This window comes from Ovis aries, chromosome 7 (assembly GCF_016772045.2).
Source record: "Ovis aries strain OAR_USU_Benz2616 breed Rambouillet chromosome 7, ARS-UI_Ramb_v3.0, whole genome shotgun sequence".
NCBI classification, from domain to species: domain Eukaryota; kingdom Metazoa; phylum Chordata; class Mammalia; order Artiodactyla; family Bovidae; genus Ovis; species Ovis aries.
In genome coordinates, this window is record NC_056060.1 from 74,694,952 (window position 1) to 74,710,857 (window position 15,906).

General features: G+C 39.7%; 2 protein-coding genes across 20 annotated transcripts in view; one reads left to right on the top strand and one right to left on the bottom strand.

Moving 5' to 3' along the window:
- Positions 1-15,906, bottom strand: part of LOC101109541 (zinc finger and BTB domain-containing protein 25) — a 64,386-nt gene that overhangs the window by 28,188 nt on the left and 20,292 nt on the right. For 4 of the 19 annotated variants that reach the window (XM_060418159.1, XM_042252608.2, XM_042252607.2 and 1 more), the window contains exons 3-5: positions 15,857-15,891; positions 10,838-10,901; positions 5,416-5,511 (exon numbers count right to left, since the gene is read on the bottom strand). In XM_060418159.1, the coding sequence (XP_060274142.1) occupies positions 5,416-5,511; positions 10,838-10,901; positions 15,857-15,891 (195 nt within the window). Of the gene's footprint in view, positions 1-468; positions 1,178-3,033; positions 8,310-10,103; positions 10,150-10,837; positions 10,902-12,882; positions 15,892-15,906 lie in introns of those variants that run through there. The other 15 variants (XM_060418157.1, XM_060418158.1, XM_060418164.1 and 12 more) reach the window with 12 other exon arrangements.
- Positions 553-9,318, top strand: AKAP5 (A-kinase anchoring protein 5). The gene is made up of 2 exons (XM_012181816.4): positions 553-632; positions 3,202-9,318. The coding sequence occupies exon 2, from the start codon at positions 3,464-3,466 to the stop codon at positions 4,748-4,750; it is 1,287 nt and encodes a 428-aa protein (XP_012037206.2). The 5' UTR covers positions 553-632; positions 3,202-3,463; the 3' UTR covers positions 4,751-9,318.

The window sequence follows — 15,906 nt, forward strand, 5'->3', positions numbered from 1 at the left end:
ATGTCTTAAGGTTCTGAAACCCATTGGCCGTGAACCTTGATATCCAAAACTTTCCCAGGAGTGGGTTTGGGTGTAATGAGGTTTTTGTTTTGTCTTTCTCTTTCTCTATCAATTCATATAATGTCATTTTCTCTCCAAACAAGGTTCACTGCAAAGTTTTGAATCCTACTTTTAAAATGTGCTGTATGCTGTGACTTAAATATTCAGTGGGGGGATTTATAATGGGATGCCTGTCATTTAAAATTGGATTTAACTACTTTGCTCTGAGAAAAAAAGAGGAGGCTTTCGACCCTGGTCCCTTCCCCATCTGCCGGCTCACTCTCGTATGAGGTCGCGCGGCGGGGATTGACGCCAGGCTGGAAGAGCGACGGTCGGCGTCTCGGCGGCCGGGCGAACTGCTAGATGGAAGGACCTCTGGATCTACTACCCTCACCACCCGCCTCCCCCAGCCCGGCCCCGCCCCGCGCCCGCCCCCTCCACGCGCATTGGTGCTGCCGCCTGTCGGTCCCCGCGCTCTGGGGAGGGGGCGCCGCGGGGCTGCGGTCCCTCTGCAGAGGGCTGCTCGCTCCCGGTGCGACCGTGGCTTCCCGCATGCCCCGGCGTCCAGCCCTGCCTCTGCCAGGGACCCCGCGGTAAGTGAGGAGAGCGAGGAGGGTGCGGGTAGGTGTCCGGTCCGCTGATAGCCTGTGTGGCAGAGTAGGCGGGAGGTCCCCGCTTGACCACCCAAGGTGGCCGGGGTGAGAATCAGGAAGGTCGTTTGCCCGCAGACATCTCCAGCCAGAGTGACCCTCATCGGCTCTGTCCGCCCACCTCTTCGTGTTACATCTCCTAGGAGCAGGTGTTGCTGATAGCTTTTTTTCATTCCTTGCCCTTTTGGGGGAAATACGCTGTGGAGTTCCTGGCCATTATCGTTGTGCAGAGAACTTGAAGCTGGGTTACCTGTTCCACGCCCCAGCATTTTCCGTTTTGAGTACTTTCTCCTGCGCTCTGGCTCCTGCCAAACGCACAATCTAGCCGAAGGAGAGACGCCTTCCTCCCGGAGGAAGCTTCGCGGTCCGCACCGGGAGATGGGAGAGACTCACCACTTTCCCCAGAGAGCGGCTGCTTTTTGCCTCTGTGCTTCTCTGCTCACGGGAATACGGGGAGCGGTATTTTCTGTGGCAGTAAACTTGCGGTTCTATCAGGAAATTATAACAGGGACTTTGAGATTGCCGAGGCGATAAAACTGTCTGCGCAGGTTAAGGACAGATCATTTGCAGCTTAGTGTTATGCAAAGTTTTAGTGTCGCTGCCCTGCACCTTCCCCGTTTCAGTTAGGTTTATGTGGATATCTGTTGTATTTCTTCATCTGATATACATTCAAGTGAGCTTCTCAAGCAGTTGTCTTTGGGCAATCTAGGATAATTTCAAATGATGCATTTCTAAACATGGTCAAATTTCAATATTTCTATTGGCTCTACATCCTCTGGTTAATAAAAACTCCCAGGCGCTGAGAATTCACAAGAAGGGAGAAGATTTAAAGAGCTATAATCAGCTGTGGTTCTTGTGTTATGGAAGCATATGAGGAGGGACATTGTAAAAATGTTCATATTTTAGTTTCGTCATTGTTCTAGGATGACTTTGTCTTTCTGTCAGAGGAATGGAGTATGTAAGACCCAACCTAAGGGGATATTTACTTAGATGATGAACTGATTTTGAGAATTCCAGTTCCTTCTGTGGCTCATGGAATCAAGGGCTACCCAAATAAACCTTCAACATTGAAGGATTCACATTAAAAAACAAACAAAAACCAGTACAAAGAAAGAGTCCTTTTGTTTATTTTAGGACATCCATCTAAAATTCATAGGATTTTTGTTAGGTAACCACCTCACATCTCTGTTCATTGGTACCCTCATACCACTCTGTGGATTGATTTTAAAATATACCTTTATATTTATGTCACTAATTAGTTTGCCAATTGCCTATCTTATCAACTTACTTTTGGCTTTCAAATTAGTTCCAGAGCCAAGATAATAAAATACAAAGAATTTCAAAAGCTTGATTTTAAAATAGCAAGAACTCATTCTGAGTCTTGGTTCAGTTATGAGTCGATGGGTTACATTATGGTTACATGACCATTAAGCAGTTTTTAAATTTTTTGACTAGTGAGTCTAGTGCAGATTAGCATCTCCAAACAATTCATTTTTCTGATGAAACTCTTAAAGCCCAGTTTCAGAGGACAAGCTTTGAAAACAGGCAATCTTGGGTTGAATCTGAGCTCTGTTATCAACTAGCCGTATAATCTAGAGCAAGTTACTTAACCTATCTAGGCCTCAATTTCTTCATCTGTAGATGATGATAGCACCACCTCCTCTGTAATGTGGGAGGATTAGAGATGTATATAAAAGTGCTTAGCACTTCCTAATACATAGGAGTTGCTCAATAAATGTCAACTGTTATTATTCACTCTGACCTTCAACTATGTGCTCATTATAGAAAATGTTTGAACAGCAGATACTTAGAAAAAAATGTTAAAATTATACAAACAAATTTACAAGTAGAGAATGACAGTATGTTAAATTTCCCACAAGCATGTATGAAAAGTAGCACCTCCTTCATGGAACATACATTTTTAGAACAGAAACCTTATGGTATACTGGAAAGAGCATTAGAGAGTCAAAGTCTTCAGTTCTAACTCTGGCTCTGACTTCATCTAACTGTGAGACCTTCAGCAGGCCAGCTGCCCACGCCGGAGTTTGGTTTTTTCACCTGGCCCGACTTGAATAATCTCAAATAATCTCTAAGATCTTTGCAACTTCAGAACTCTTTATTGCATGTAATAAAAAATTACATTATTTTGCTTATCACCCTACTCTTCATTGTTTTTGTTTTTTGTGGTGATGGTGATTTTTGTTTGTTAACTTGCAATTCAGAGAATTACATAATTCATAGAAACAGCACAACTCCAGAACTGATAAAATAATAACAGATCTGCAGAGTAACTCAAAATGAAGTTTTAACAAAGAAAAGAGAGTAAAATAAATTCACACTGAAGTCTTTTGGATAGGGCAAAAATAAACCCCAAGTTTTATTCTCCAGTCATTTCAGTAAATTAGTTTATGGGAAATATGCCAGGTAGACTCATATGCATTCAACTGAAATAGTCTCTATAGAAAACAATAGACTGATGGTGAAATAAAATATCCCTTTTTTCTCTTATCAGGTTGCTCCTTAAATAAAACAAAAATCTATCCAGTAAAAGGGCTTTCATGAAGAAATTAGTGAAATTACAAGTAATAGAGAATGTAGGCATTTGTATAACTGGAGAAACCACCTAAAATGACTATATGGAGTAAGACGAAAGGAATGATTACATCTGGAAGAAATTTTACTCAGTGTGATATTTTTGCCCACTTTTTGTCATAATAAACTGCTAACGAAGAGACGATATAGTTTTCTAGAGGAAGAAAGAGTGTAATGTGAAAATGGAGATCACAGTTTCTGAAATACAAGTAGAAAGCAAGGATGAGACGAGATCAGCAGAAGTTAGACGTCAGGATGAGAGGCAGGAAGAAAAAGCATCGATGCTCTGCTTCAAGAGAAGAAAAAAAGCAGCCAAAGCAATGAAGCCCGAAGCCAGCTCTAAAGCTGCTGATGCAACAAGGAAGTGTCCTCCAGAAGCAGGAGCTTCTGATCAGCCACAGCGCCCTGGCGGGGCCTGGGCCTCAATCAAACGCCTTGTAACACGAAGGAAAAGGTCAGAGTCTTCAAAGCAGCAAAAGCCCTTTGAGGCTAAACTGCAATCGGAAATCAATGCTGAGGATGCTAATCCTTCTAAGAAAAAGGCAAAATCCAGACTCAAGATTCCCTGCATAAAATTCTCAAAAGGAGAGAAAAGAAGTAATCACTCCAAAATCATAGAAGATTCAGACCGCAGTGTCAAAGTCCAAGAGGCTGAAAATCTGGTTACAAAAACTCTTACCCAATCAGATGACCAGACAACAAAGAGCAAGTCGCCCCAGGATGTAAGGGAAGCTGTCTCACAGAAAGGGGATGATGAGGTCTGTGAATCAAATGTGAACAACAGCATAACTTCTCCTGGAGAGAAAGTGATTTCAGTAGAACTTGAGTTAGATATGGGTCATTCTGCTATTCAAACAGGAACTCTAATCCTTGAAAAAGATACTGAAATGCTTGAGGAAAAACAAAGCACTCAACCTCAGCAACTGAGCCCATTGGAAGCTTCAGACACAGAACAGGAGCTCCCAGTGGGTTCTGAGATTCCTCCCTCGCCTGCAGTCCCAGATCAACAAATTCTGGATGAAGCCAGAAATGGTGTCCTAGAAAGTGGACCAGATTGGAAGGAGCATGGAAGTAGAGAGATTGTTGTTGAGGAGAGTAAGCCAAAAGATACTGAATTGAGCCAGGAATTGGATTTTCAAGAAAATGAGATCACTGCAGAAAAACCCAAACCAGAAGAAAGCAAAAGAATGGAGCCAATTGCTATTATTATCACAGACACTGAAATCAGTGAATTTGATGTTAAGAAATCTAAAAATGTCCCTAAGCCATTCTTAATTTCAATTGAAAATGAGCAAGTAGGGGTTTTTGCTAATGACAGTGGTTTTGAGGGTAGAACTTCGGAACAATATGAAACACTCTTAATAGAAACAGCTTCTTCTCTTGTCAAGAATGCTATCCAGTTGTCTATAGAACAGCTTGTTAATGAAATGGCCTCTGATGATAATACAATAAATAATCGTCTACAGTGACAATTTCTAGATCATGGGAGGGAAAAACAAAAGCTTAATGGTTAATTATTTTACATATTTGTGGCATTTCTTTTTTCAGCAACAAATGAGAGATTTAGCATCTGGAATTTAACCCAACACAATTCCAACCTAGAAGTCAAGTGCTGAAGAATTAATCAAGTTATAAAACCCTCCCTACCACTGAAATGCAGCCACTTCTGGATTGGAGGAAGTCAGTACAAACTGCAATGAAAAGTGACATCAGGGAGTTGCTAAAATGGTTTCTGGAGATCAGAGTGCTTGGGAGAAGATACATTTAATGAGTACTTGCAGTATGCCGTAAGCTCTTTCATGTCCTCTGATGTCACAAAGCCTGGTTTCCTTTGATAGTTCAACACTGTGTATAGGTTAATATTGCATTCTGTTTTCAACAACTTTTTTTTACAGTGTACTTTTATGTTATTTGAAATGATGAATATGGTGAACTATTTTTGTGAATGTGTGATTTATAGAAGTAAGACTACTGCCTAGGACTTACACTCCTAGGCAGTAGCCTTACCTCAAAACAATACTGCAAACCAAAATATATATATATATAGTTTGATTAAACATGAGTGGTTTTCTAGTCTTGCTCAAGTTCCTTACAAAAGCCATTCACAAATTACTTCAAACAGGCAAGTAATTACCTTGTGGAAACAGGGAGTGCATTTTCCCTCTCCGTCTTTCTTCTACCCCAGATAGACTTCTGTAAATCCACTTGTGCAAGATCACCTGCTGAAAGCCTAAAAAAGGCAACAACAAAAACAAAAAGTGGAATATTATTTTCCATCCAGGAGAAGACAAACTTCCCAAGTAACAAGTGATCACAGGTAACACAGGATTCATCTTGCAAGATTAAATCTCTGGAGACTATATTCATCTATCTTTCCTTGAAGAGGGGAGAGTGGATTCAAAGCCAACCTGGCAGTAAAAGTCCTAGGAAATCACAATCAATTCAGTTCAGTTCAGTTGCTCAATCGTGTCCGACTCTTTGCGACCCCATGGACTGCAGCACGCCAGGCCTCCCTATCCATCACCAACCCCTGGAACTTATTCAAACTCACGCACATTGAGTCGGTGATGCCATCCAACCATCTCATCCTCTGTCGTCCCCTTCTCCTCCCGCCCTCAATCTTTCCCAGCATCAGGGTCTTTTCAAATGAGTCAGCTCTTCACATCAGGTGGCCAAAGTATTGGAGTTTCAGCTTCAACATCAGCCCTTCCAATGAATATTCAGGACTGATTTCCTCTAGGAATGGACTGGTTGGATTGTGATTTATTAGGAAATCACAATAATTTCATGAAAATATTACTCATGCTTGCTCAAGAATGAGCCAAACACATAGCTGAATAGAAAGTGGAAAGTTATTACTAAAGTACATTATATTTTAAATGCTAGTATTCCCTCATTGTGCCTATGTGTTGAGAGACACCAGTAAACATTTTACATGAATATTAAAAATTTACTTTTTCATCAGTACTTAGTCCAGCTAATCCCTTACACAAAAAAATGAACTTAATATAGCAAGAAGGGCTAGTGTTTTATTTATTTAAATCATCGATCTCAGTGATAGCCATATTTTTTTAAAAAAGTAATTGTTTCAACCTTTCCTTGTGTGAAATGGCCATAAGACTGCAATACACTCCCTACCTCACAGGTCAGGGTTCACATTGTACAGTCCCCTATTGAGTAACAGTGTCACTCTGAAAGTAGATGAAATAGCAAAGAAGTTTCACTTGAGTTGTAAGGTACTTGTTAAAGGTATTCGTATGTTCTTAAAGAAAAGAATGTACGTTAGATGATTTAAAACGATCTGGTGACTTCCTGCATTATTTATGGATTGCATACAGAAAGTATGTGCTAATTTGTCCCTTAGAATCTAGTTTCTTCCTTTAAGTACCTATTGAGACCTCTGGCAGAAAATGTGACTTTGGAACTGAACCAGATAACAGATATTATTAGCAAGATTCTTTGTTGAAGTGTAAAAGTATTTCCCCAGGTTTTCCTCCCTTCATGCTTATAACCTTGTGGGGAGGGGAGCGCAGGGAAGGGAACTACCAGTCCTTCAGTTTAGCAAGATGAAAAGTGGATCTTTCAAAACATGACCCAAGAGATCAATTTCTTTTAATTATATAATTCTTAAACAAAAGACTGCTAAGTCATCCTCCCTAAAAATACTTTTAAATTCACTATATGTGGTGCTAATGGACTTGGACAGCTACCAGCAACTACATATTTAAAAGTGAGCAATTTTTTTAAAAACTGACTAAAGTTGGTGCGTTTTACAGTTTTGAAGAATCCTGCCTTCATTTACTGCAAGGATGGCTCAAGCCAATATACTTGATTGTAAGTTTTTAGTAATTTCTCATGAATGAGCAAAAAGTAGAGCACTTACCAGTTACTGAAAATATTTTCAAGTGTTTAGGTATATTTATTTGGGAGTTTTAAAAACATGTGAGATAAATATGTGTAATGAATATTTTTTAGACTAAGTAGTCCTAGGTTTCTATTGTTTTTTTTTCCCTTTGTGGTGTAATACATATTTGGTTAGAATGTATTATAATTGAGTGTTTTTGTGATGAAATGTGTACTTTATTTGCATTCATTCTTAAATGGTTTCTCCTCAATCTTTTCTATTGAGAATATCTGGTGAATTAAGTAAGTAGGATTCCAGTTTGAAAAAGGAATCCAGAAATGCACTGGTCTCAATCTGATTATTCTGCTACATGGCCAAATTCTACTACTGTGAATTCTAAGATGATGTCAATTGTTTTGCTCTTATAGAAATAATCAAGAATCAGATGACTTAGGAGTCTTTCATAAAATATTTTTTATTTTAAGCAATTTGACCTTATATGTTAGACATGAAGTGAATGTAAATAGGTTCTTATTCAATTCACATCCACTTGATAGTATTAAAATATCACAAAATGCAATTTAATAACACATTAATTTTCCTTTAAATTTGCTGTGGTATAAATGCTTTTAATGAATATTCATCAATTAGCTGGGATTCAGTTTTTCTTGAACTCAGAATTTTACAAGGCTAGTTGGTTTATCAGATGATTTTTCAGCACATTATATTCCCCCTTTTGAGAGCTGTGTTATTCAGTTTGCTTTACAACAAGAATAAGAAAATCCTCCTCTATTTTGTGTAGCACTAGCCACTTAACATTTTCTCAAAGTACTTTACAGGGTATAAAAATAGTCCCTGGTAACATTTAAGTAAAGGCAGCAGGAAACAAAAGAACATTCAAGTAGAAATTAGGTTCCCTGCCACCTCCTCCACCTCAAAGAACAATAAGCATGTGGCACAAATGGAGTTCTTCAGAAAACTGTCTGCATAATTTTCTTTGAAGATAATCTATTTGACAGCACAAAGTTTGTGATCTTAATTGTTCTACTATTTAGTGAAGCCTTAGACACTCGATTGATGTATTTTTGAGAGAATACGTTATTTCACCAGTATGTGTGACTCACCTTCCTGCTAAAGGCTTTTAGAAATACAGATTGTGAGAGGGCACCAGTCCAATCTGGCTTCTGCAAAAAATCCAGAGTTAACTTCATCTGTAAGTTTCTAACTTCAAGTTGCCTTATTTTTTTATAGTTTAAGAATTAATTTGAAGGGGGAACAGTTTACAGAATTTTTAACATAATTGTTAGGTTTCAGAATCCCATTGTTTGAAAAGATCATTTTACTGTCAACTTTATTCAGATGTGTGAAGTCTGCTTTTTAATTTCACCTGATACTCAATACATTAGGGGTGGACTTCTCTGCTGCCCTTTCTGCATTTTTAAACATCTTTATTTAAGGTTTAGAGTTCTTTAGGTTAAAATTCCTGTGATGTTTTATTGTGTGGCTTAGTTTCTTATTATACAGAATTCAAATTTTCAGTATATAGTACATTTTATGGTACATTTTTGAAAAGATTATTTTGTAATCCTTAGTTAACAAAAAATGTAACAGAAAGCAACTACTTAAATTTAGGTTGAACTCAATTTATTCAATGTTTTGGGTATGACACATCCCAAACACTGATAAAGGGGACAGGCTGTCTGCCCTTGAAAAGCCCAATCTGGGAAACAGCAGCAACTGAAACTGGGACAGGGGTTAAAGAAAGAGCCACAGGGATGCAGCACTGTGATGCACTGCGGAGGAGACGAAAGAGACAGGAATTCATTTTGCCAGGTGTGGGGAGATGGTCATATAAACACACGGGCAGCTGGTCATATAAATAGAGGGGCAGCTTGATAGCGTTTGGTTTCTAAGTAGTTTTAAAGTATATTCTTTCTGATTTGTGAACAGGTGCAGAAGAAAAGCCTGCATAATGTTACATATTTATAGTAGTTCTTTGTCTGTAAAAATGTTAATTGGATGAGCTATTATGAAAGCAAAAGTTCTAATTTGTATTTCTCATTAAAATTAGTACTATATTACTGTGGATCAGATGCAAATATTAAAGAAATACTCTGTAAAAAAAGTTTTAATCTGAATTAATATATGTACTGAATATTAATATAAAATAAATGTTATATTGGTTCATGTTTATTTACCCGGGTCTTTTAAGAGAAACATGGTATAGTACATTAATTTCCTAAAACCATAAAGATCACAGATTGAAACTGAGTTAGCACCATCAAAAGTTTTGCTCTGCTGAGTGTTGGCCAGATTTTATGATGACATGCCTAAAAGAGCCCACCTCCAGGAAAGAGAAAGAAAACACCTTGAACTTGAATTCAATTTCACTGAAATAATTCCACCTAAAGGACAATTCTGATTTTGATGCCATCTATGAACCTGATAGAAGCACTTGTTTTCCTCACCTCTTGCTGTTCTCAAGTTGCTTTTTCTGTATTAAGTGACACATTGTTAATAATCTGTATGGTTACCAAATAACTAAGCAACCTTGATGCAAAAAAATAGCTTATTCAGATGGTGCCTGCTAAAGCTGGATGTTTCAAAAGTTCTGTGTTTACTAAGACACCAGTTTTCTTCCCTAAACATTGACAGCCCTGTTTTTCTGAAGCACAGACCAATGACAATAATTAGGCTCTAGAAAAGAATGTGCTTTCCAAACCTTGGGATCAATTTAAAGTTGATAACATCTTAAAAGTCCTAAAACTAAACTTTGTTCTGAAGTAAAATGTCTTGTTAATGTACACTGTACATAGGGTATTTAATATTTCATGCTTTCTGGAATTAAAATTTTTTATTAAGTCACATCTTTCTAACTTAAGAGAATAGGACATAATCTTTTGCAACACTTGTCCTCACAGGCAATTCTGCCCTTTATGCTAAATCTGGAGCCCCCAATCACTTTGTGAAGTACATACCTTTTTTTCCCTGAAGCTTGAGATCATTGGAGGCTAAGTTTCTGAACTTAGGAAAAAGAGTGAATAAATATGTATCTGTACATGAGCACACTATACATTCAGAAAATCCTCAGCAAAGCTGGGCACAGATACCACAAACAGTTAAGAAAAACCTAGGTGAGGGGAGGATGCCTCCTAGGGTGGAAAACTCCTAAACTTAAAACTGTCTCTAACTTATCGTAACAGCAATGGTAGCAGTGTCTAGCAGTTTCTGCATTTTACAAGACCAGATGCACTTTCTTCACAATTTGTTTCATGGCTAGACTCAAATAGGACTTTGGCTTTATCTTGATCTTTGCATGCACGCTAAGTAACTTCAGTCATGTCCAATTCTTTGCAACCCTATGGACTGTAGCCTGCCAGGCTCCTCTGTCTATGGGGATTCTCCAGGCAAGAATACTGGAGTGGGTTGCCGAGTCCTTCTTCAGGGGATCTTCCCAACCCAGGGACTGAACCCAATGTCTCTTACATCTCCTGCATTGGTAGGCAGGTTCTTTACCACTAGCACCACCTGGGAAGGTCTATCTTGATCTTTATGACAGTGCAATTCTGGGGCAGGGATTAAACCTTTCCTATACTTTTCTCAGCTGTAACTGTGGCCAAAAAAACAGGTCTTCCAATTTTGTACTCCTGGGAGATGTTTGTGCATGCTCAGTCATGTCCCATTCTTGGCAACTCCACGGACTATAGCCTACCAGGTTCTTCTATCCATAGCATCTTCCTGGCAAGAATACTGGAGTGGATAGCCATTTCTTCCTCCTAGGAGTGACAAAAGCAGGTGCAGTCATTTGTATACTTGTCACTTGTATACTCAAACCTTTGAATCTCAAATCCATATTGTATCTGCAGGTCACAGGAAGGTCTGGTCAGTACAGTGACAAGTGGGCCTCTGGACCACATCTGTGATCAGTCACAGTCATGACTAATGCAGCTACAGGTGTGTATGCTCAAGTCAATCAAATATCTTCATATATAAATTACAATGCAGAGGTTCCATGTGGAACAGTATAAAAACAGAGAGTATCACCTCTCCTTTAAACAGGTCAACTGAAACTAGTGTTTCTATCTCCCTAATCAGAATGACTAGTTGTCCTCTGTATAAAGCTGAGATGCACCAAATGCCAAAATAATTGGTCACTCACAATTCAATTCAGGTGAAAAACTCAACCTGAGTTTTTGATCTTTTATCCAGATGTGCCACAGCCTCATCAGCAATTTGTCTGGTTTCAGAGTGAATTTCAGAATCACCTTTTTAGTTTCATGAGTTTTTCTCTGTACTCTTAATGTCTGCTAAGTCACTTCAGTCGTGTCCAACTCTGTGTGACCCCATAGACGGCAGCCCACCAGGCTCCCCCGTCCCTGGGATTCTCCAGGCAAGAACACTGGAGTGGGTTGCCATTTCCTTCTCCAATGCATGAAAGTGAAAAGTGAAAGTGAAGTCGCTCAGTCGTGTCTGACTCTTAGCGACCCCATGGACTGCAGCCTGCCAGGCTCCTCCATCCATGGGATTTTTAAGTGGGGTGCCATTGCCTTCTCCAACTCTTAATGTCTAGATGCCATTGCCTTCTCCAACTCTTAATGTCTAGATGGTGTTTTTTTTTTTTTCTGACCCATGGAAGGATTAATAGTGAATGATAATCATTATGGCTCATTAAACTTTAAGACTTTTCTATATTTATCTGGGTGGTCTTAATCTTTTCTTAAGGTGTAATTTACATACAGTAAAATCCACCCTGTTCTACAGGTGCACAGTTCTACAAATTTTAACAGACACATGGTTGAGTCACCTAGGGAGTATTCATTTTTTCTTCATTGTTCTTTATACCACCTGTGTATTTTAATTTCCTGGCTACACAAGTGAAAACTCACTTGCTGCAGAAATTCAAAACAAGGGCTTCTTAAATTCAACATTTAAACCAGGATTAGGAAAGACAGGGCTGCTCCGCACAGCTGTGCAAACTGCAAGCCTAACGCCAGAAGCATGCATTTGGTGAGTGGTGCATGCAATTAGTGTTATTGTGCATAATTTGCATGGCTCTGCACGGTGGGTCTGAAGCTAACCACCAACTGGAGAAATCTGAAAAACTGTAGTTAACAGTGAAACAGGAGACGTTCAGCATTTTCTAAAGGTGTTCTCCATTTATATGCCTCTCCTCCCAAATTTTGAAATGCTGTGATAGTTGACAGGTACCACTGAGCTCATAGCATGGACTGTGTGCACATACGTAAAAGAAGGGCAGTGTGGGAAATGAGAACTGGTCCAGTAAAAAAAAATCTTTGGTCTGCATTTCAAAACCTTTTATCTTATCTCTGCAAATGTTGCATCCTTTTCCTAAAGAACCACACCACAGGTTGTTTAGATTTTCCTCCCTACAAGGCACTTGGTACAAATGCCAGTTATCAAAAAAACGATTTTTTAAAAATTAGATACTTAACCTACATATGGTTTGGACCAAGTACCATATGGCTTCCCTTATAGAAAAATGTGGCAGAGCTAAATTCATAAGATCTCATTCCTCAAGGGCCTGTTTGGTCCACAAGAATCTAACATGAACCTTCTCGAAAGTGAGTAATAACATAGATCATACAACAGGTGACTTCAGATGATGAAGGCCTCCTTCTTGCACAAGCCTCTTCACTTCCCGAGAGAGCCAGGACCAGCTGTACAGAGCAGCCCTCCCACAGCACTGATATTCCTTCAGATTTCTGACATGAAAGGACACCAAGGATTTCTAGCAGCTTAAAGGAAGATCTTTTATTTCCATTATTTTGATACAAGTTGTTTCAACAGAAAAGTTTCAACATTATATAAACACTGGAAGAGAATTCATCTGGGAGGAAGCAGGTTCATTGACCAAGCTGGTTAATCAGTTGTAAAATAAATGTAAGAGAAGTATTTAGTGATGAGGCACAAAGCCCAAGGATAATAGTACTACTGCAAGCAAAGTCGGTGGAGAGCAAAGGGTAGCCTGCATTCACTCAGCACTGGAAGGCACAAGAACTCTATGAGAGAACTTCTCAGCCTACTCAGAGAATGAAACTGGCTGGAAGGAAGCAAATGAAGATGGAAAAAGAACACCAGCTTAGAAAGTCAGTTGTTAAATCACAGTTGAAAGAAAAAGTAAGTTCCAGAAAATAATATACAGGCTAACCTCACGCTGTGCATATGAAGGAAAGAAACAAAAGGTAAGAAACTAGGGAGTATTTACTCATATGTCCCTGGATTTATCTACTAACCCATCAGAACACTAAAAACTGAGTTTGATGCCTGATAAAAGGAACAAATGTGATTGAGACTAAAATGCCTAAGGCTTAATGGTAAAGAATCTGCTTGCTATGTAGGAGACCCAGGTTGGGAAGATCCCCTGGAGAAGGAAACGGCAACCCACTCCAGTCTTCTTGCTTAGAGGATTCTATGGACAGAGGAGCCTGGTGGGCTACAGTCCATGGGATCACAGAGTCATACACGACTGAGCGAACAACACTTTCACTTAATGTTAAAGACTTACAAGCATCCTCAGAAATTCTTGATATAAGAAGCAAACTAAATGATATTTTCAAGTTATCTGCTGCTAATACAGGTAAATTGGGAGCATCTTGATCAAAGCAGGATGTCAACATATTTCCTAATATATTATGGAATCCTAATATATTACCTATTATGGAATGCTAGGAAGCTTCTCATTGATCATGACTCTATAAAGTGAGACAAAATCCCAAAGGAGCTAAGTACCAAATAAATGTGATTTAAACAAATAGTGATGCCAAATTTAAGCATAAAATTCAGTTCAGTCGCTCAGTCATGTCCGACTGTTTGCAACACCATGGACTGCAGCACACCAGGCTTCCCTGTCCTTCACCATCTCCTGGAGTTTGCTGAAACTCATGTCCATTGAGTCAGTGATGCCATCCAACCCATCTCATCCTCTGTTGTCCCCTTCTCCTCCTGCCTTCTGTCTTTCCCAGCATCAAGGTCTTTTCCAATGAGTCAGTTCTTTGCATCAGGTCGCCAAAGTATTGGAGTTTCAGCTTCAGCATCAGTCCTCCCAATGAATATTCAGAGCTGATTTCCTTTAGGATGGACTGGTTGGATCTCCCTGCAGTGCAAGGGACTCTCAAGAGTCTTCTCCAACACGACAGTTCAAAAGCATCAATTCTTCGGCGCTCATCTTTCTTTATAGTCCAACTCTCACATCCATACATGACTCCCAGAAAAACCATAGCTTTGACTAGAGGGACCTTTATCAGCCTAGTCAAAGCTATGTGAAAGACTTTTAAAAGGTACATTGGTGCCACCTTTTGGCCAAATTAAATATTTATACAAATTACAACTTATCACATTTTAATTTCACAGAGAATTTATTAGGGACACAATTGTTTTTCAAAGATTATATGACTAGATTTTAGACTGTCCTGTTGCTTAACACATCTACAATTTTTAATAATCACATTTTTATCTTTGAAAAGATGGGATAAAGTTAATACAAATAGAAATTTAATTCTTGGCACCACTGACATTTTGGCTGGACAATTCTTTGTTGTGGGGGCTATACTCTGTGCTGTAGGATGTTCAGAGTACCCCTGATTTATCTGCCCACTAGATGCCAGCAGCAACCTTCTTCTAGCCCCACCCAGTTGTGACAAATCCCTCCACACTGCTAAATGTCACCATGATGAGGGGGGATCACCCAGTGTGATAATTAACTTCATGTGTCAACTTGACAGGGCCATGGTATACCCAGAAATTTGGTCAAACATTATTATTGGTGTGTCTCTGTTTCTGAATGAGTTAACATTTGATTCAGTAGACTGAGTGAAGATTTCCTCTCTCATGTGAGTAGCCGTCGTACAATCAACTGAAGGCCTGAACTGAACAAAAAGGCTGACCCTCCTGAGAATAATGGAACTTCTGCCAATTAGCTGGGACAGTGGTCTTTTCCTGCCTTTATGAATCTCAAGCTGCAAAGTTTGGACTGGAACTACCTCACCCACTCCCCTGGGTCTCCAGCCTGCCACCTGCAGACTTGGGACTTGGCCTCCATATTTGCATAAGCCAATTATTTATAATCAACCAGTCAATCAATCTCTTTCTCTCCCTTTCTCCCTCTCTCACAAACACAGACACATACACATTCACCCACAGTGTGGTTCTGTTTCTCTGCTGCTGCTAAGTCGCTTCAGTCGCGTCCGACTCTGTGCAACCCCATAGACAGCAGTCCACCAGGCTCCCCCGTCCCTGGGATTCTCCAGGCAAGAATACTGGAGTGGGTTGCCATGTCCTTCTCCAATGCATGAAAGTGAAAAGTGAAAGTGAAGTCACTCGGTCGTGTCCGACTTCTAGTGACCCCATGGACTGCAGCCCACCAGGCCCCTCTGTCCATGGGATTTTCCAGGCCAGAGTACTAGAGTGGGGTGCCATTGCCTTCTCCATCTGTTTCTCTGGAGAACCCCAATTAATACATCCTAGCTAAGAATCACTGTTGCAGATTCCGCTACTGGAGGAATAGTAAAAAGGGAAGAAAGAAAGGAGCAAAGCAAGAAACTTCCAGGAAATTACTAGATACTATCTTTCTTTCCAGAGATGGCAGCTGGGAAGCACTTGATGAGGACACAACTTTTCTATTAACACAGATTACTGTTGACAAGAATTGAACCCACTGATGCACTTTTTGCATCACACATCCAAAATGTTACCTGATACAGAGACTACTTACCTCAACACTAGGAAGACAACGTTTGGCAGACATTGCTGTAAAATAAGAAC